This window comes from Pempheris klunzingeri, chromosome 21, assembly GCF_042242105.1.
Source record: "Pempheris klunzingeri isolate RE-2024b chromosome 21, fPemKlu1.hap1, whole genome shotgun sequence".
Taxonomy (NCBI): Eukaryota; Metazoa; Chordata; class Actinopteri; order Acropomatiformes; family Pempheridae; genus Pempheris; species Pempheris klunzingeri.
Window position 1 is genome coordinate 11746768 of NC_092032.1, and position 18953 is coordinate 11765720.

The window sequence follows — 18953 nt, forward strand, 5'->3', positions numbered from 1 at the left end:
ATTCATTGAGTTGAATGTGTGCAGAGTGTTGGGGTCCAGATTGTCCTCCCGGCTTTAAGCAGTGACAGAAAAAAGGAGAATTAATATAGCCTTTGATGCAGGTTCAAGGAATAGGGAATAATAACAGGTCTTTAATGGCATTAGCCATGACCTGGGCTTGGCTGCAGTGACGGAGCTTAAGGATTGCCTCTCAGCTTTTATGTGCTGCATTAATACTGTTCCACTTTGTAAAAAGACAAAGGTTAAGCAAATAATCAGTCAATGTTTTTAGTATTTTTTGGTTGTTTATTGGAAAATAGATAAAAGGGCTGAAATCTCAGCAGACTTTATGTATCGATAAAACTTGCCTTCTTTCCCTTGTCTCTCCCTCCTCTCTGCCCAACCCCTCCTCCTCCCCCTCCTCCTCTTCATCTGTGCGTCTGCAGATAACGAGCAGCTTGCCCGCTCAGGCACCAACTGTCTAGAGAATGTGGTCATCCTGAATGGAGAGAAATTCTCCCCGGAGACCTGGGACAAGACATGTAACTGCATGCTGGACATCTTCAAGACCACCATCCCACACGCGTGAGCTGCTGCGCTGAACATAAAAGCACCTTCTCCTCAAAGTCAAAAAACAAGCCGTGTTTTTAATGTCGGATGTAAAGAAACTTTAACGTAACAGTGATTCTAATTATAAACAGGGACATTAGTTGCTAATGGGAATTACAGGAAAATATGATTTACAATCTTACTGTCTGGATCATTTTGCACAGTTGATTTACAATGAGTTTATTATATAGTTGGATTTTTTGACATGCAAACCAAACCGACATCTATAAAAGACTGGAAATATCAATCAGAGTAGGTTTTAACCAAATGAAGCTTAGCTTGATGGATTTTTCTAGCTCAGGTTTGTTAGTTAGTTCTTTGTCATCCTGTCCAAGAATTAATGTGATTTATTGAGGTTTGACTGTTTTTCAGGCTGTTAACATGGAGACCAGCAGGAACAGAGGGTGAACACTTCACAGCACCGAGCCTGTCGGACAAACAGCTGGTGAGGAAATACCGTATTTTTCTGTGTGAATGACTCACTATCTGTTTTGGTCGTACATATGCACAGGTTTTTTTTTATGTGAACACAACATTAGTTTGCCTTATTTATTTTATTTTATTTACATATGTTTGCATTTCTCTCTTGGCATTATACTGATAGATAACAAAAAAAAAAGTATTTGTTCTCTTTCATGCTGTCTTATACATAAGTAATTTACCTGTACTGCGTTTGTGTAGTTTTAAGTAATGTGTACATAACGGCTCGCTGTAACTCTGGCCACTTTGCTCTCAGGACTCCATTTCCCAGAAGTCAGTGGATATTCAGTCCCGCTCTGACGACCAGCACTCCATCAGCAGTGCCGACAGGATTGCAATGGAGAACCGCCGGCAGAGCCAGTACAGCTCAGCCTCAGGCATGTGTGAGGACGGCTCCAGGAGCAGGACCCCAACAAGTAAGCCTGTCGCTTGCTGACTGCTCGTGTTTTTCTCTGTGTGTTTGTGTGTTCTGATGGAAGCGTCTGTATCTGTATGTTCCACAGAGGTCCTGGAGCAGCGCTTATTCTCAGCTTTGCTGATAAAGTGTGTCGTGCAGCTGGAGCTGATCCAGACTATTGATAACATCGTGTTTTTTCCTGCCACCAGTAAGAAGGAAGATGCTGAGAACTTTGCTGCTGCTCAGGTACAAACGCTCTTGTTTTCTGATATAGTAACAGCATCACTTGTCAGTGGGTTTGTTCAGAAGATTTAGACACTGCCTCTCCTTGAAGTCTTTCTCTGTATTTCTATGCCATGTGATTAAAGCCAGTAATCTGTCACGTGTTTGTCCTTTTGAAGCGGGATGCTGTGTATGCAACAGACGTCCCAGTGGAGACTCAGGACCAGGGTATGTATCGCTACCTGACCTCAGAGCAGCTCTTCAAGCTGCTGGACTGTCTGCTGGAGTCGCACCACTTCGCCAAGGCTTTTAACTCCAACAACGAGCAGAGGACCTTACTGTGGAAAGCAGGTAGGGCAAGAAAATACTGTCTGCACATTTTATTGCTTTGCTTTTGTTCAGTTGCCAGGTCAAAGGAAATGAAGACAGAGCTGGACTTCAGACTATGCAATCGATTATGTGTGTGTGTTCAAGGTTTCAAAGGAAAGTCGAAGCCCAACCTTTTGAAGCAGGAGACCAGCAGCCTGGCGTGTGGCTTGCGCATCCTGTTTCGTATGTACACAGACGAGAGCCGCCAAGACGCCTGGGAGGAGGTCCAGAGACGACTGCTCAAGTAAGGAACAACCCTCAGCGTAGTCAGTGTGGATAATAGTCAGGGGATCCGAGGATAGCACCTACTCGGCGACCTCCTCTGATATTTAATATGATTTCTAAGTAGATGCAACACTCCTCTCATATTGTTCTGACACTCATCATTGCAGTTAGCCTTCAGTCCCCCTGTGACTGTACCATAGTCTGCCCACAGAAAATGAAAGAAATGCACAGAGTAACATCTGTCAGTGACCACCACATTAGAAAGCGCGGCAGAGACTCCCCTGACAGGTTAAACTGCTGATCTCTGTAATGCTTTCTGTTGTTGTGCTGCTTATTTTCATCCCACTAATGACGCCATCTGCATTTCCTCACTATCCTGCATCAGTTTTTTCTCTGAGTACACCACTCCTGCTGAACATTTGTGAAGACAGAGTTGGAACAATACACATATGTGTGCACATGCCTGAGAATGTGGCTCTTGATTTGACAGAAATCAGACACTAATTTGTTGTTGGTAGTTTGCAGTGGTTTATTTCTTTCTGAAATAAACTCTGAATAAACTGGTTACTAATTTAATTAGGTCTGTGGGATAGATGGGAATTTTTGACATGGTTGTGTTTATAATTTGAAAAGATCATTCTCCCTTTTTTGTTATTATAACTTAACATTTATACATCCTGAAGAAAATGAGAATAAATTAATTACAATAATCCAGAAAGTCTTAAGGGCAGTTTGTAGTTACTGAAAATGCTCTAGCTCTTTGAGGCTCCTTTTACCATCATCCCTGCAGAATCAATTGGCACCGTATCAGTGATGTTTCTGCCAATACATCTGTGAAATATTAATATCGACTGATAGTCATCAGTTCTGCTCTATGTGTGCGTACCAGTATAAGCTCATGTTCTCTGAGCTGAGGACCGATGAAATATCGGTCAAACTGGGTTTAAGCCCGAGACGTCTGTCACACGTTCGCCATCATTAGCGCCAATGTGGGAATAAAGAAATCACACTTCTCTAGACAGAAATGTCAGTCGCCACCACAGAGGAGGGAGAAATCAAAAGCCACTAGCCCTGAGAGGAGGGGGGGGTTGTTTTGATGTCGTTATCTACAGTCAGTTACTCGTAGTAAAGGCACAGCTCTGCACTTCTCTCAAACGGATGCCGTGTCCTGTATAGATCCAAAGGAATCAGCACACTGATGTTTCATTGTTCAGTCAGCACTGCTGTCATCACTGCGACTTTATTCAGCGCCTCACAAACAGCCGTCATCCCCCCTTTCGCTCCCAGCCTCGTCCTCGAATCGATTATGATATCAAGATAAAGCAGAATCATAGCCTGTCTCTCCTGCTTGCATTCATTATTAGAGGGGAGATGCGAAAGAAGAGGAGGAGGAGGAGGAGGAGGAGGAAGGATGGTGCCTGCATGTGCGAGTGGCTCAGAAATCCTAATTCATGGAGACACTCTTATGTGTCATCATGCTTGTATTTTGTGTTCCTTCTCTTATTCCCAAACATACGTCAACCTGTCATCCAGAAGCACGCATTTATTTATAAGTTACACACACACACTTGTTTACCAGAGGCCATGCACATTACACAAGCACAGTTTGATTAGTGCAGGGTGAAAAGCAGAGAGCTTGGAGTGCAAGAGAGCTGTGAGTGTGAAGGGGGGAGATGGGGGGGGTGAATGGCTAACAGATGGTGTGGATGTCAGGGGAGGGCCGCAGGGTCAGAGGAGCAAGGTCAGAGGTCGTGTATGTTTTCCTCAAGCCTGAACTGCGAAAGAAAAGTGTCTTAATTGTTTTGGTAATAGCTTCAGTCAGCGGCTTTAATTAGCAGCCACTGAGCAAAAACAATCTTCATCATCCCCATCCTGGCAATTCTTCATGTGATAACTGAGGCAGAGAAACAGATGCTGTGTTGCTACACAGTCATAAAGTGTCTTATTTTTTAATCTCAGTGTCCTAGAGTGTGTGTGTGTACATTTCTAAACCGTTTCTCTCTTCCTCTCTGTCTGTGTGCTGCAGTGTGTGCAGTGAGGCTGTCGCGTACTTCTTGGCTCTGACCTCAGAAAGCCACAGAGAGGCCTGGACCAACCTGCTGCTGCTCTTCCTCACAAAGGTGCTAAAGATCACTGATGAAAGGGTAAGGAGCCGAAACACTTGATAACGCCTCTCCTGACTGCGGTGGTGTGCACTGATCTAAGTTTGCTGTTTAACTGTTTACTCAGACTGTTTATGATGCCCTGTTATCTTATCTTATCAGAAACCTGCCAGCAAATCAGAAAATGTTTCTTTGTTCTGTGTAGCACCAATACTCTGTCTCTATCTTTTTCTTACTCGCTCTCTCTATTGTTTCCCACCTCCACCTTCAGTTCAAGGCTCATGCGTCCAGATACTACCCTCTACTGTGTGAGATCATGCAGTTTGACCTGATCCCCGAGCTGCGGGCTGTTCTAAGGAAGTTCTACCTGCGCATTGGCCTCGTGTTTCACATCGCACAGCTGCCTGAGCCCGAAGCAGAGCCTCAGCCGGCACACGACAAGCGGGAGGCGGACACAGAGGTGGGTGAGGAGGCCGGGGAGGAGGCCCAGTGATGCTGCACCACTATGAGCCTGGAACACAGGGCTCTGCCGAGGCCTCCGCCTCAGATCTGTGCGACTGCGCTGCGGCTCTGTGTGAGGGCCCTCCGTGTGGTTAATGCCGGACACTTGACTTTAATTGTTGGTTATCAATCGGCTATCTGCTACCACCAGCCCCGCACCCTTAACCCCCATCACCACACACAGACACGCCTATACTCACAAACAGCCCAGACGGATGTACTTGATATCACAAGGAAAACTGTAATGTCTTGTACAAGGTGTAGCGATGTCTCCACTGGATAAAACTACTGATAATTAAACAACTGACGGTTTCTCATATCTCTGATGTGCTCAGAAGGAATATATTTCAAAAAACGTGTGCTTCTTACTGTATATTTAAAAAGTAAAGAATGAATGGTTTCAACAACATGCAAAAAGACATATTTAGTAACTATGAGATGTGACATTTGTCACACATTGATAGTAATGATCTTTCTGTCTGCACCGCAGATGGCTAACATTAGTATTGATAGCCTCTTGGATGAAACTAGTTGTACAGATCTGCCGCTATGTAATATAATCTTATAACACTAGATTTGATTTATTTTTCTTTATTTTTTTCTTCTCTGGATTTGCTGCACTTGATCTCTTTTTTGAATGCACTGGAGATTTTACTTTTGTGATAATTTATTTGACTGTACCATCTCCCGCAGATCGTCCTATACAGTATGACTTGTAATTGAACAAGACCGTGGAAAGTGAAGGGTTAAATTATTCCATTTTATATATTCTTAGGTTTTTATCAGATAGATGATAACTGGGCTTCAGAAACTGGAAGATAAGAGAGAAACCTGATGCTAGCTGCTTTTGAGTCACTAGTCCGTTTTCATGTTTGAGTTTAGTTTTCACTCTTGTGTACAAAATCAAAAGTTAATAATATATTTAATGTTTTTTTTCTTTGGTTTGGGGGAAAGTTATATGTATAGAGAAAATGATGACAAATGTTAGCTGTGCTTTAAGTATGAATGGGATGCATTCCTGCTCATGGATGTAGAAAACAAAATGTATATGATACAGCAATGTAAAGTTTTCTATGTTGCAAAAAAGATTATGTACAACTTTCTGTACAATACGTCATCTGGCATTCTAATCAGGTTCTAGGTCAATAAAGTTTTTGAACTTGGTTGATTTGAAATGATGAATCACTGACTTCTAAATGATCGATCTGCTAGCTGTGTATTTTTCTCCATTAATGAGCCAGGACAATGTTAAAATAACATTCTTTTATTATAGAATAAACTCTATACTATGTACTGAACTACATTAACACATACACATTTTTATGGTACATTTACAGATAAAAAGTGCATTTTTCCACACAGAGGGAAACAGGCCTTGTGTAATCTTTTGTAAGATGGTTCTTAAAATGGTATAAAGTAACAGTCATTAATATTTTTACAGGTTTAATTTTACTGACTGGTCTCTAACAAGCTTTTGAAAATATGTAATGTAACCAACTCCCATAATTAACATGTCGGCCAGTTTAAGTGTCACACAGCAATGATGTTCGTTCACATAAAGGAGGAGTAAAGAAAAAAGGAACTAGTTCTCCGTCCTTGAACACCAGCTAATGTGGTAGGAAGCTATCTGATGCGGTGCGTCAGCCAGGGCGGAGCATCCATCCTGCTGTTTGGCCTCTCCCTACAGCCTGAGCGTTTTACAGCATCTGACGTGCCGGGCCGCAGCCAGGGCTCAGTGGCAACAGTCTCCACGGAGACACGCCTCTCCAGGGCAGAGCGCAGAGACAATACATCCACTTCATCACCAGGCAGCCCCTCTGCAGAATACAGAGGCTTATCCATCATTTAGATGTTTAAGGATGCTGAAAATCCAGCATATATACATTTTTCTTGTTTTGGCTTCATCATTTCTATAATTCTGAGTCAAAATTATTCTAAAATATAATAGTTAACATCTTGCTTTAGTTACAGACTGATGCACATGTAGGAGAAACCTGCCAAACATCAAGCTGAGTTGGTTAAAAAGCCAGCTTTAATATTAAGTCACATGCACTTTATAGTTAACGACACCACTGCTCACATCTTCACTCCTCTGCGCTCTGACTTTATTAACATGTGGCTTATGTAAATACTTCTCACCTGATTTGCTGTTGTGGTCGACAGTGTGAGTGTCTTGTCTTGTGATGCGGTGCTGGTTGTGGGTGCTGAATTTAGGTTCAAGGTTCAAACTGGTCACTGATTGCAAAGACTGAGAATCTGGCCTGGAGTCACGGCTCCGCTGATCCACGGACACAGCCACTTCCTGTACAAAACAAAAGGAAGAGACTGACTACAATTCTCATCTGATTAATGCTGTGAAATCAGAAAATCAGTGGGATTTGAGTAATACAGTATTGAACGCTTCAGAAAGACATACAGCTCTGGTACTGTAGTGACTGTAGTGACCAAATCAAACAAAAGAATCTATTTACTGATCAGCACCATACATCATAGTCACGTCTCCTCCGTGGGGCTGTCCTCTCCTGATGCTCTGTCGAGTGCTGAGTGGGTCTCTGCCGATGAACCCGCTCTTCACATACATCACCACTGTAGACATCTGAAAAAGCCCAAAAGCCATTCGTCATTACACACAAACCTCTTTACAGCCGGACATAGATTAGGGACCTGACAGTTCATTCAGCTCAAGTCAGTATAATATGAAAATGATGAAAATCTGCCCATTCAGCTACACTTTTTACTGAAAGAGGATGGGATGGAAAGGGGTTACGAGGGAAAGTGTTCAAAAGCCTTCTTTGCTACACCAGGCTTTTCAACATTTTCTCTACTGCCCCCATTCCCAATGGCTGGCACTTTGCTATCGCCATCCTGCAGCTGGCAAATGCGCCTTGCACCCAGCACTGGCACCAGCTGCAACACAGAGACAGGAGCTGGCATGTGCCTCGGTTCGCCTGGCACCAAGACAAAGAGCTAAATTAGCCTGGCACAGACGCTGTTGTAGTGTGGTATTGTGAGGGTGTATGTAGCTGACCTCCCAAGCCATGTCACCTTTATGGAAAGTGTCTGGAGCCTTAGAAAAAGAGAAGTCCCAAAGCATATTGTGTCCCCACTGATGTAAACACTTGAAAGAAGAAGAAGAAAAGAGGAACATGGACAGTCTTAACAAACAGACATGTTTAGCCAGGCTTACCAACAAAAGCAGTCTCAGATGACAATATGGAGTCTCTGCAGATGTAGCATCCAGGTTTGTTCCTCTGGGAGAAGAAAAAAAAACACAGGCAGGCACAATTAAGCATTTCCTTAACAAGCCGTGTAAGAAGCACTTGACAGTTTGTCAAATCTGTCACCATTAAAATGTTTTGAATATGATGACCACTCACAGAATTATAGTGGCTCTGTTGCTGGTCCAGAAAGTCTACAGCAAAACACGGAGCAATGAGTTAAAGAGCACAACAGTTTGAGAAGAGTGTGTGTGTGTTTGCTCACTGACCAGGCTCTTCCTCTCTCCACATGAGCCTGATTTTGGGTTGCTGTTCACGCAGAAGTGCCTGCTGCTGGATGTCCAGACTTTGTACATCAGTGGGAGGGTCAGGGTACATGTGGCGCACTTCCTCTCGAGACGCTGTGTCTGGCAAATTAAGGAAAGGTATTGTCCCACATCTGTCCTACAGTAGCAATCAAGTGGCTTTCTTCGACTGATGCAGCAATAGCAGCTGCACAGTCATAAAGAATAAGGAGGCACAGACTAGAGGTAAACATAAAAATAGATACCAAGATTTTTCATATTTGCAGGAGTAATTTGTAATTGTTCCCTTCCCCACTGGCTCCCTCCTCCTCCTCCACTCTGAGAAAGCAGCTTGACTGTGACTCAGCAGCTACACGGTACCTACATCGTTCCCACCACAAGTTTGATAAGCGATTTGGTTAATTCATGACAAAGTATAATTTACTTTATTATTATTTATTATTATGTTGGTCTCCCAAGCTGTTGCTCTGAGTGTCTTTCAGACCCCTGCATTAACACGGTCTGGGAACCCATCCAAAGCCATTTCCTTGGTTGCTTGCATTTCATTGTGTGTTTATGCTGCCAAACTGTCTGTCACTGATGCGCGCCTCCCATGACCTCATGAGATTAAAGTTTCAGTGTGGCCAGAGGGAGACACAGGACTCTGGAAAGCCTAAACCATCTGGCAATGCCCAGCTGGTTTAGGACCGCAGTGATCCTCATTTCCTTGTCCTTACATCAACACCATGACCGAGTCAATTATAGGAGGATTTCTCAGTCACTTTCTGCCACTACCTTCAGAGCAGAGAAGCAAAGTAAGCAGTGTCCAATTAGTTTCAGCTCTATAGGATGAAGTCATTTGTCATCAAAGCTCACCACCATTATTTCAGTGATAGAAGGAAGAGGAAGCAGTATTTCACTTACACAAAAAAGTAGCCACTATGAAATGTCCCAATGCTGTATTTAAGTAAACTGTATGACCCTGATGTAACAGTTTATCTCGTCTTGCAGTCATAACTACTTGTTACCTCGGGTCATATGGAAAGAATGAACTAGCACTGACAAACAGAGGGTCACTGCCTATAATATCTGTGTGCCCCAGACTGCAGAGAAAACTGACTTACAATGTTTTTTTTCCTGCAGTGACCTAATGGTGTCCTGATTAATAAGTAAAAATGCTGCTTCATAAAATAACACCAGTATCCAATCAATCAGTGTCTGTTATTACCTCTGTGTTTAAGCTGGTTGAACTCCCTGATATTTTGCACATTAGCACATGCAGCATGACAGGAGGGACTCCTGTTTAATGGCTGGACAGCTCGATTGTGCGCTGATTCAAAGGCATCCACTCTGGGTCGTCCTCTGGGCCTGAGCAGAGGAGGAAGACCTCACTAACAGGGCAATTACTTCAAATAACACACAGATGTTCCACTGACTGCTTTCTGGTGCACAATGACTACAACGTACAGTTCCACTTGATATACTGGCCCCCTTAAGTTAGGCTGGATTCAAAAGGAATTAAGTGAGCATTGTACAGACATAACTTTCAAATGCTTTTATGAGACCTAAAGTATGGGGCTTTCTGTGTAAGTAGCTTATACTGGAACCAAAGAAAAGCAGTGAAACTGGCACCAGTTCAAAGGCATTTCTTTGATGATTTGCAGTCAACTTATTTGAATATAAGCAGAGACTTTACAAGTAGCTTTTAGTACATTCCTGGCCTTTTCGGGGTGGTAATTTACTCACACACTGGTGGTTAGAGCAGGTTATAAACATGTCCTGGTGAAGTGCCATTCAGCAACATTCTGAATCCCTAATGGGTCCTGCACTGCAGCTGACCTTGATGATTTTCCAAGGTGAAGACAGATGAAAAGAAAATTTGCCTCCAGGGATCATACTGTTACATTACTGCAGTAATAAGTCCCTGAAACAAATCTGAATGGAGATTAGGAGATAGCCAATTTGACCCAGGTCACTTTCATTAACTCAGAGCCTCTTTAGATACTAATAGCAAATCAAAATCGCCATTTAACAAGACAGAATTAGTATTGTGTCTTCACCTTAAATGCATCTTGGGGTGCATTAAGTGAAATTGGAGCTGAAAGGGCATATCTAATAGGTTCTGCAAATGGTTATTTTTTAGCCAGGAAGAAAATGATAAAATCCTATTCTTTCTGGACATGGTTCACCTCTGAAAATTGCCCCTGCTGCTCAGGGGTTTGTGACTGTAATACCTGTTGGGGGGAGTATAGTGATTCTCCTGTCGATTGGTCTGGCCCAACTGAGCCTCTAGCTGTGTGTGCTCTTTCTTCAGGTACCTACGGAGGGCTGACAGCTGTCTGATCACTTCCTGCTGACCGTCTAAAGCAAGCAGAGGGGTTGAGGGTAGATGTGGTTCATGTTTATGTGGTGATTTATGATTTACATGCCACTAGGCATTTGAATTTTTTAAGGTTGCTGTTGCCTTACCTTGTAGCTGGGATGTTTCTCCAGGTACGGGTTGGTAGTGTGGAGCTGACACAGTACGCTCCTGTTATGAAAATTGTGGGCATGTTTTATTTTAGATTTTAGACAAAAATAGCTGTGATGTGAAAATGTTTGCATTTGTTCACTGAGTGACTTACAGTCCTGGAGGAGAGTTGGCTCACAACAGTTGACGGTCTGGATGCCACAAGATTTTTCTGCTTCTTCTGCAAGGTTGGGATGGGAGGGGATGGCTCTCTCTGCTGATTTATGAGCAGAATCACATCACTTGACAATCATGTTCAATAAAACTGCAAGCCCCAGTACCAAAGACTTTTCAGGCTTGCTGTACCTCATAACTCAACTGTGCCTTTTCGTCCTCTCTGTCCCTGGTGCTCTCAAGTAGCTTCTTCTTAATCTCTTGTTCCTGCCCCGGCCTCTTTTCCTCCTCCTGGTGTAGTGATTTAGGTTCATGGATCCAAATTTGGCTTTTCAGCCTATGCTGCAGAGAGCAAGAAAACCATTTTTGAATGAAAAGCCCAGTGTGTAGATCACCATAATTGAGATCCATGCATACAGTGATCTGGTTTTTCCTTGATTTTGTGGATTAGCTATTAGTTTTTTTGGTTACTTTAACTTGTGAAAAAATGAGGATGAAGAGATGACCTTCTAATCTCAACCTTCTTTTGCTTCCTTTGCTCCTCTTCATATTCCTGCTGTATGCGAGCCCTTTGGTCCTCAAGCCTCTTCTGCTCTTTCTCCTCCTCAATCCTCAATTGTTCTCTCTCCTCTTCCTGCTTTCGCTTGTTTTCCTCTATCTGTTGGTAATGACAAGTTTAAGCTACATTTACATTCGCTGAAGCATTTCATGTTTTCCTTGATTAATGCCCTCCATTAGCGTCTTTGCAGTAACCTGCATAGACTGAAACTGTGACCCAGGACCCACCTGTTGTTTCAGGGCTTCTTTGTAGCTTTCCTGCATGTGGCGCTGTTGTGGACTTAGCAGATCATTGAAACCTGCAAAGACAATTGAGAGAAACATGTACAGTGCACACAAAATGCACAGTACACTAAATTACACTACTTGACAGGATCCCCCCAGAGAGACCGAGCTACCTGCTAGTCGGTGGGAAATGGGAGCCCTGGCTTCATCTCCAGCAGTGTGTCCCTTCCTCATCAAAAAGCTTTGTGTCTGTCCACTATTCCTAGATGCAGGATTCCTATACGAGTCCTCATTGATCCTGTGCATTTGATTCAGGTCACCTTAGGGCATAAAACAACCAAAGTACCTGAAACATTCTGTGTTGGTATTTATCATGATCAGCCTTAAAAGTATGTCAGGTTCAGCATTAAAACAGAAAGTGAAGGTCAACTTACTAACAAGGTTGCCTTTTTGGTCTTTAATTGGGGCGCCTCCCCCACTCCTCCCCCAGGGGTTATATGCCATCATCTCAGCCTCTATCTTGGCATCATATCGATCCTTATCTTCTTTCTCTCTTCTTTTGTGCTCCTCTCTTTCTTTGATCTAGACACGAGGAAGGCAGGACGTTTCAAACGAAAAAACACCGTTCTTGGGGGGAATTGGTAACTCCATGTTCCGGTATCCAGCTGTCAATCCATCCATCTGATCTGTCCCTAAAATTAGTCAATGTCTGGGTTTCCTCTGGTATCAGCATGGAGGAAGCAGCTTGTCACAGCAATCATTAGCATGTCAGTATGACAGTTAGCAGGTGTGCAGCAGGTGTGCTGCCCCTTAAACTCTCTGCCAGAGTTACCTGAACCTTTAAAAACATCCAGCTATCAAACTAGGAGGTGTACCCCAAAAGATGCTTCCCAAAACACTTGAACACGTGAATTATTCTATTATACATGAAAGTATGGGGTCTGCTTGTGGTGAATAGATGATACCTTGTAGATCTGATCTGGTACCTGCTGTCTAAGTGCTTCTTGATAGCTCTGCGCTCTCTCTCTCCTCTGCTTGGACTTGTCTGCAGGAAGCTCTCCATTCAGGGGGGACGCTCTATGTTGATAAGTTGTTCTAGAAGCAGACAGACAGATTGACAAATGATGAGGTAGCTTGAGTACAGGAGGGGCTGACAGACACACAGTTATTTTGCAGTGAGGGCCCTCTTCTGGAAGAAAAAGAAATGTCTCTTGATCATCTACTTAAATAAAAGCTATAACACTGCAAATTGCTTTTCAGTATAGAGAATATGACTTGCACATATTTTGAAAATTATTTTACACTACCTACACTGAATTCATCATCTGAATAAATGCACTATTAGATAAACACTTCTATTGGCAAACTTCTTCTGTTTTCTGTAAAGGTGGTAGGATGGACACTGACTCAATGCAGCCACTGGGTCTGAGAGGAGGTGGTCTTTGATGAGGACTGTGGAAATTCCCATAGTGCTGCACTCCTCCAGGCAGACCATCTAATAAAAGAATAAAAAAATAAATAAAGATGATAAATACGGACAGATTTAACAGTTTCATTAGCTATCTGTTGCCAGTGTCTGCCAGCTTTTTTTTCCCTAACATTAAAATGTCTGTGAACTCAGACCAGGGCAGAAAATTGGCTGCCAAATTAAAATAGTAACCAAACAGACTGGCTGGATGAAGTGAGATCCATCTGGATCTGCTGAACTCATATCCAATAAACTGTATATCCCTATAGTAATAAAATCAGTTCTGCTGTAAAATGAGATTTGTGAATTGCTATGCCAAGCCCTCTTGGCCATTGATATGGCGATAAAGTGGTTTAATAATAAATGGTAATAGTTCTCTACAGAGAGGTCTGAGAGTTTATTTAAGCCCATGTGAATCACGACCATCTAAAGTGAAAATGCCAAATGTGACTGTGGACCAAATGAGTGTCTGCTACAAATACCCTTTACATTACTGCTGACAATTTTCTAAAGAGCATTGCCTTGTTTTTGATTTTTAATAGAAGTGTTTTTCCTACCTCCCAGCGTGTTGAGATGCAGTAAATGATCCAAAACGGTGAACATCAAGACTGTTCTTGTCAGTGTGTTATTATTGCAATGTTTCGTGCAGACTTCTACATTTGAACTGCATTGCTACACAATGATTATGTAACCTTGAACTCAATGTTATACCTCAGTGAAATGACTAGAAGCCAGTGTTTGTCTGATGTGTGTGGAAAACACAATTCAGAAATGCAACAACACTGCAGCCTGCTTTTGGTTAGCAGTAATGCCAAGTATAAATGATGTGACAAAGAGACATAAAGATTTTAAATGAAAATGGTTATAATACTATACTCTGATTGAGAGGAAGATTAAGATCTAATGGATTCCTGGTTCCATAGTAGTAATAAGCAGCATCATATGGAGTGTGGTAATTATTAGTTACGGTAGGAGGACCATCAGCAACCCTGAAAAAAACAAAAACACAGGAACCACAATGAATTTACAGCAGAGTTGTTCATTTGTATTCCTGTATACCAGAGCAAAAGCAAAAGTGAGCTACCTGGGGATGGCCACCTCTCCTAGCACAGTTGAGAAGTCCTTGTGGTAGTCTTCATTAAAATAGTCCAGTGAGGGGACACCTTGTGCTGCTCTCGTTCTGGAACTGGGCACCGTCTCTCCTGTCAGCTGACTGAGAGATGTACTGTAGTCCACATGGGACTTTCCTGGGGAGCCTCTTCGTTCTGTGTCCTCTGTGGGTTTGTCATCTTTAAGCTTTGGATTAGAGTCCTTCCCTACGGCCCCCAGATCCATTCCTGGCTTGTAGGGGACGTCTCGTCTCCGGCTGCTGTCATATTGCCGATTCACAGCCCCAAACTGTTTAATTCGGTCAGGCTGAAGGAGGCAATGCATCATTCAAAAGAGATCCAACAAAGGAAATCCAGCAACAAATATTTAGAAAACAATAAATATACATATAACAGTCATCATCAATGTAGTGATAAATAGTTTGTGATATGTGAGATGTGTTTATTGAGCTGTTGAGACATTTCTACAAGACTGCATCCAGTAACTGTGAAGGATGCAGCAACAAATGCAGGACTGATACATATGATGAGTAATGGTTGGGCAACAGTAAGATCTTTAAAGAAGCACATTGTATTAGATGTTTCTAAAAACTGCATTAATGTGAGGCTGTTTCTGCTGTACCTCTTTCTCAGGGTCTGTGGCTCCAGTGGCAGCAACCCTCAGCTCTAGTTTCTTCTCCCTGAAAAAATGGTCTCATGTAAATCATCCCATCCTTTATGTTTTGTTGACTCACAGGGATATGCCTGCCGACACACCTCTAATGAATGTTTATTTAGAGAATAAATGCTCACCGGATCTTGTTTCTCTGCTGCTCAGCAATTTGTTTCAGCAGCTCTTCCTTATACTGTTCTTTCCTCATCTGAGAGGCCGTCTGCTCTTCTGTTGCTCCTGAAAGACGACATAAACAAGTACTGTCAACTGTGATCCTGAAAAAGGATTGCAAGTGACAAATTCCATTAATGATCCCAAGAGTCAACATGTGTCCAATAACATTATGCAATAAGAATGGTATTTACCAATCATTAGTCCCGTGGTAAACTCTGCTTTATCCTTGCTGGTAGCAGGTCTAGATCTTGCAGCCGTCTTCATGCTGCCTGGCATTTGCAGACTATTAAACACAGATACACAGACTGATCCAGACACTCCACAAGAGTCATCCAATTACTGGTAGTGGTTAAGGGTAACAGCACAGCAATCAGTTACCCTCTAAGCCACGCCCAGATACCATTTTACATAATATACTGCCTCACACTTTGCCTGCAGAGCTTTCTGGTCTCGAGGACTGAGAGTGAAGCCTCATTTTCTAATCTGATCCAGCCCCTCTGATGGAACTGGGGTGAGTAATTGTTTGCCTGGAGCTGGGCCAAGGCTCACCCTCCATCACCACATGGCCACATGTTAACAGCTTACTGAGAGTGGCTCAACTTAATGGCATAAACGGAAACAGTAAAAGGCAACTGCATGTAAGAAAAATGCTGCAGAGCAATAACTGAGTATGGCAGCAATTATCTATACCTGTCTTGTGTTTCACTTACCCTGAGTTGGCTCATTCAATCAGATTCATTTATTGATTGAGAAAATGTATGTGACTTTCCAGAGGGAAGTTGTTGGCTGTCCTGCTCTCTGTGCAAATACTGGTGCTATCTTGGATACTTCTGTCTCAGTATTACAAATTTCATGACTGCAAGTGAACATAACTGTACATAGCAATGACTGTTGCTTACCCTGACTTCCCAATCCATTCATTGTTATTCTGATCATGAACACCAGGGGCCTCCACCTCCTTTATGTCCTGAGGAGCTCTGCCAGAGAGACAGACAGGTGATATTGGATATTATCAGATCTGAATTTCTGTCATGGAAAATATGTAATAGATGAAAATAGCTCAAACTCAGAAACTGAACAACAACAGAAAAATAGAACAGAAAAAGAAGAACAGAAAAACACAACAACAGAAGCAGAAAAAGCTACACCGGTTAGCTCTGCGTCCCCAAGTTCTCCTCTCCTCTGTGTACTCAGGCCGTGGAGTGTATCTGCCTTGCCTCCTCCTGTGTCTGAGCTGCAACTCTTCCTCTTTGTCCGTGATGAGCTCCTCCTCAGAGCTAAAGGGTTCCCTTTGTCTATGGAGCTGCCAACGCCTCCGCCCCCGGTGGCCTGAACCCCAAATCCCTGTGCTTTTCCCATCATCCACTGCCTTAGTCAGAGTGGCAGCATTTCTCCTGGGTGCAGGCCGCTCCCCGTGAGGGGGATGTTTGTTTGTATAGGTGTTGAGGATGGGCAGAGGAGAAGCTGGAGAGGAAATGTACACAGCATCTGAAGCTTGAACCTGTCCAGGCTGAAAGTGAAAATGTGAAAATTTAATCTGAAGAGCATTTACTCAATACTTGGATTCCATTAAAGTACAGCCCATAACAAAAATCTTCTTCTTTATCATTACTATTCGCATTACTTTTGAAGTAACGGGACGTGCTCCTTTCTTTAACCTCCTGGTTTGAGCTTGTTCTTGTAGGAAGAGGTTATATTCTTTATTTCTCTCCTCTCTTAGTTTTTCCTGTGAGAGAAATAAATTCATACTCATGTGTCTGAAGCAGTCATATTTCCAGTGATGTGTTTGAATCTGACGTGACACATTTAAGAATCAAACTAAATATATAACCAGCAATATACAGTAGCTGAATATTACACACCTTACCATGTATTTCATATATCACAAGTTGATGTACAACAGGATTTCAGAAATTATTTCAGACATTAATTGGCTGATTGTTGGGTAGACAGTTTTGGAAGAAAAGCCAGAACCTTACAAACAATAATATGGAGTTGACAAATCGCTTGGATCATCGTACATAATCACTTAGAAAGGAAGCTGTGCATTACTTTAAAGCAGTCAAGTACATCACACTGCTTGCATTTATTTGAGTTGGTATTATCTAAATTCTAAAGTATTTTATACTCATCATTCGACCCAGGTGGGACTTGAACCCACAATCCCCAGCTCCGGAGGCTGATGCCTTATCCATTAGGCCACTGGGCCATTGACAGAGGATTAAAAACCCTCTTAGAATTTCTTAGTAAGCTTTGCAAGCACTTATAACAACAGAAGACTATTGCTATGAGATGCACAACACTGTGGAATCAACATTTCATATCATCTTAACGTGAGGCTCTGCAGTATCACCTCCATTAATGTTGTTGTGAGCAAGTTGTGTCATATCAGGGGGAAAAAGTCCCACTTTATGACCATAGAGTTATCTGCTTACCTTTATTTCACACACACACACACACACACACACACACACACACACACCCAGGCACAAGAAGGCACACTGACACACACCTGAATTGATCGCTTCTCATCAATAGGTAGGGAGAGACCCTGGGGTTGTGGAAAAGGTTCTCTAGTTTTAGGATCCTTTTTCTGGAGGAAAGGAGACGATGGTGAGTCAGCATAACACAGCACAGAAACAACATAGTGAAACATGCCTTAAGATTAATAAAAAATACATCATCAGACCTTGGCAACATAATGTTTGTAGTCCAGTTGAAGCTCCTGCTGAAGCTTATTCTTCTTCCTTTCATAGTCTGTTCCCAGCAGAAAACTTAAGCCCAAACCTTGAAATTATAAAATATATCACTGTATAAGATGTATGACATAAGATTATACTCAAAGAATGTAATCTGTCCAGTATCAGAGATTTACACAGTACCTCTGTCTGGATTAGGGGACATTCCTTGTGCTGCTAATGCTGGAGGCATACCCACACAGTGTTGTTTATATTACCAGTCCTTGACTGTAACATTAATACAAAATGTTAAAACATTTGGCATATTTGCTCTTTAATCACAACTGTGTGTTATAAGATTCCACATACCTCGAATTGCACGTATGAATGATGTTTCACACTTCAGTGATGATAAATCTTTGGGTGTTTCCTCCTCATATCCCTCGAAAAACTATCCATCTTCGTTCAATACTATGTACATCCAACAAGGTAATCGGTGAACCTGTATATAATGGTTTAAAAGCTCTGCTGAATCTCAACTCTGGCCACAGAACTCATACATAACACTATAACATATAATACAATCAGTATGTCTATCTTGTGCCTTCACAGACCAAAACCTGACATATGCTCTTGTCCATGTTGTTAACAAGGCGCAAAGCATCATTCAGTTGCTACCGGCAACCATGACACAAAACCTCCTCCTGGGAGAGGGCTAACTATACAAACCTAGCAAACACAAGCCTCTAAAATAAGGGAAATATACCCACGACCCATTAAACTCACTGTTTTATACTTGTTACATAATTCGGCAATAGTGGCATTCTAATGCCATGTGCTGCTGAAGTTTTAACATGATAAAACCAAGTCAAGTTTACTAACCAGCGAAACGAACAATAAACGGTGGAAGTCGAGTGCCAACTAGCCTTGGTAGACCTTCAGACCTTTGCTTTCCAGCTTTGTCATGAAGAATTTAGTGTCATTAACGAACATTAGCTGCAATTTGTCGAAATATCGTAGCCCTCGCTTAAAAGTATGGTGCATAAGACCTGAAAGTAAAAGCCTTCATGAGGGAGCCTG

The 18953-nt window shown here is 42.4% G+C and overlaps 2 protein-coding genes and 1 non-coding gene across 4 annotated transcripts in view; 1 reads left to right on the plus strand and 2 right to left on the minus strand.

Annotated features, from left to right (window-relative positions):
- The window catches only part of arfgef1 (ADP-ribosylation factor guanine nucleotide-exchange factor 1 (brefeldin A-inhibited)), a 48254-nt gene extending 42202 nt beyond the window's left edge, over nt 1–6052 (plus strand). For both annotated transcript variants that reach the window (XM_070852632.1, XM_070852633.1), the window contains 8 exons: nt 426–564; nt 961–1033; nt 1325–1484; nt 1572–1711; nt 1867–2038; nt 2162–2300; nt 4308–4425; nt 4655–6052. In XM_070852632.1, coding sequence (XP_070708733.1) covers nt 426–564; nt 961–1033; nt 1325–1484; nt 1572–1711; nt 1867–2038; nt 2162–2300; nt 4308–4425; nt 4655–4876 — 1163 coding nt within the window. In that variant the 3' untranslated portion in view covers nt 4877–6052. The remainder of the gene's footprint in view (nt 1–425; nt 565–960; nt 1034–1324; nt 1485–1571; nt 1712–1866; nt 2039–2161; nt 2301–4307; nt 4426–4654) is intronic.
- Nucleotides 6053–6346: 294 nt separating this feature from the next.
- On the minus strand, nt 6347–18371 carry LOC139221415 (centrosome and spindle pole-associated protein 1). The gene is made up of 29 exons (XM_070853342.1): nt 18243–18371; nt 18078–18161; nt 17885–17982; nt 17708–17788; nt 16820–16921; nt 16344–16705; nt 16095–16172; nt 15387–15478; nt 15162–15258; nt 14992–15049; nt 14345–14676; nt 14137–14249; nt 13200–13287; nt 12779–12887; nt 12227–12374; nt 11929–12112; nt 11796–11820; nt 11516–11667; nt 11202–11346; nt 11011–11109; nt 10856–10916; nt 10621–10747; nt 9615–9754; nt 8372–8509; nt 8262–8296; nt 8072–8135; nt 7371–7480; nt 7024–7186; nt 6347–6701 (listed from the first exon to the last, which is right to left on the minus strand). The coding sequence occupies exons 2-29, from the start codon at nt 18124–18126 to the stop codon at nt 6508–6510; spliced, it is 3444 nt and encodes a 1147-aa protein (XP_070709443.1). The 5' UTR covers nt 18127–18161; nt 18243–18371; the 3' UTR covers nt 6347–6507.
- On the minus strand, nt 17332–17404 carry trnar-ccg (transfer RNA arginine (anticodon CCG)). Its single transcript has one exon. It is a non-coding gene; the product is annotated as a tRNA-Arg (tRNA).
- Nucleotides 18372–18953: the final 582 nt, after the last annotated feature.

Bases quoted from the DNA above. Each gene is read 5' to 3' on its own strand.
- LOC139221415 (XM_070853342.1), bottom strand. From the start codon at position 18,126: ATGCCTCCAGCATTAGCAGCACAAGGAATGTCCCCTAATCCAGACAGA. The intron at 12,375-12,778 runs GTACCAGATCAG...CCTCGTGTCTAG, and splicing joins AAGAAGCACTTAGACAGCAG to ATCAAAGAAAGAGAGGAGCA. The intron at 12,113-12,226 runs GTAAGTTGACCT...TTATGCCCTAAG, and splicing joins CCAAAAAGGCAACCTTGTTA to GTGACCTGAATCAAATGCAC.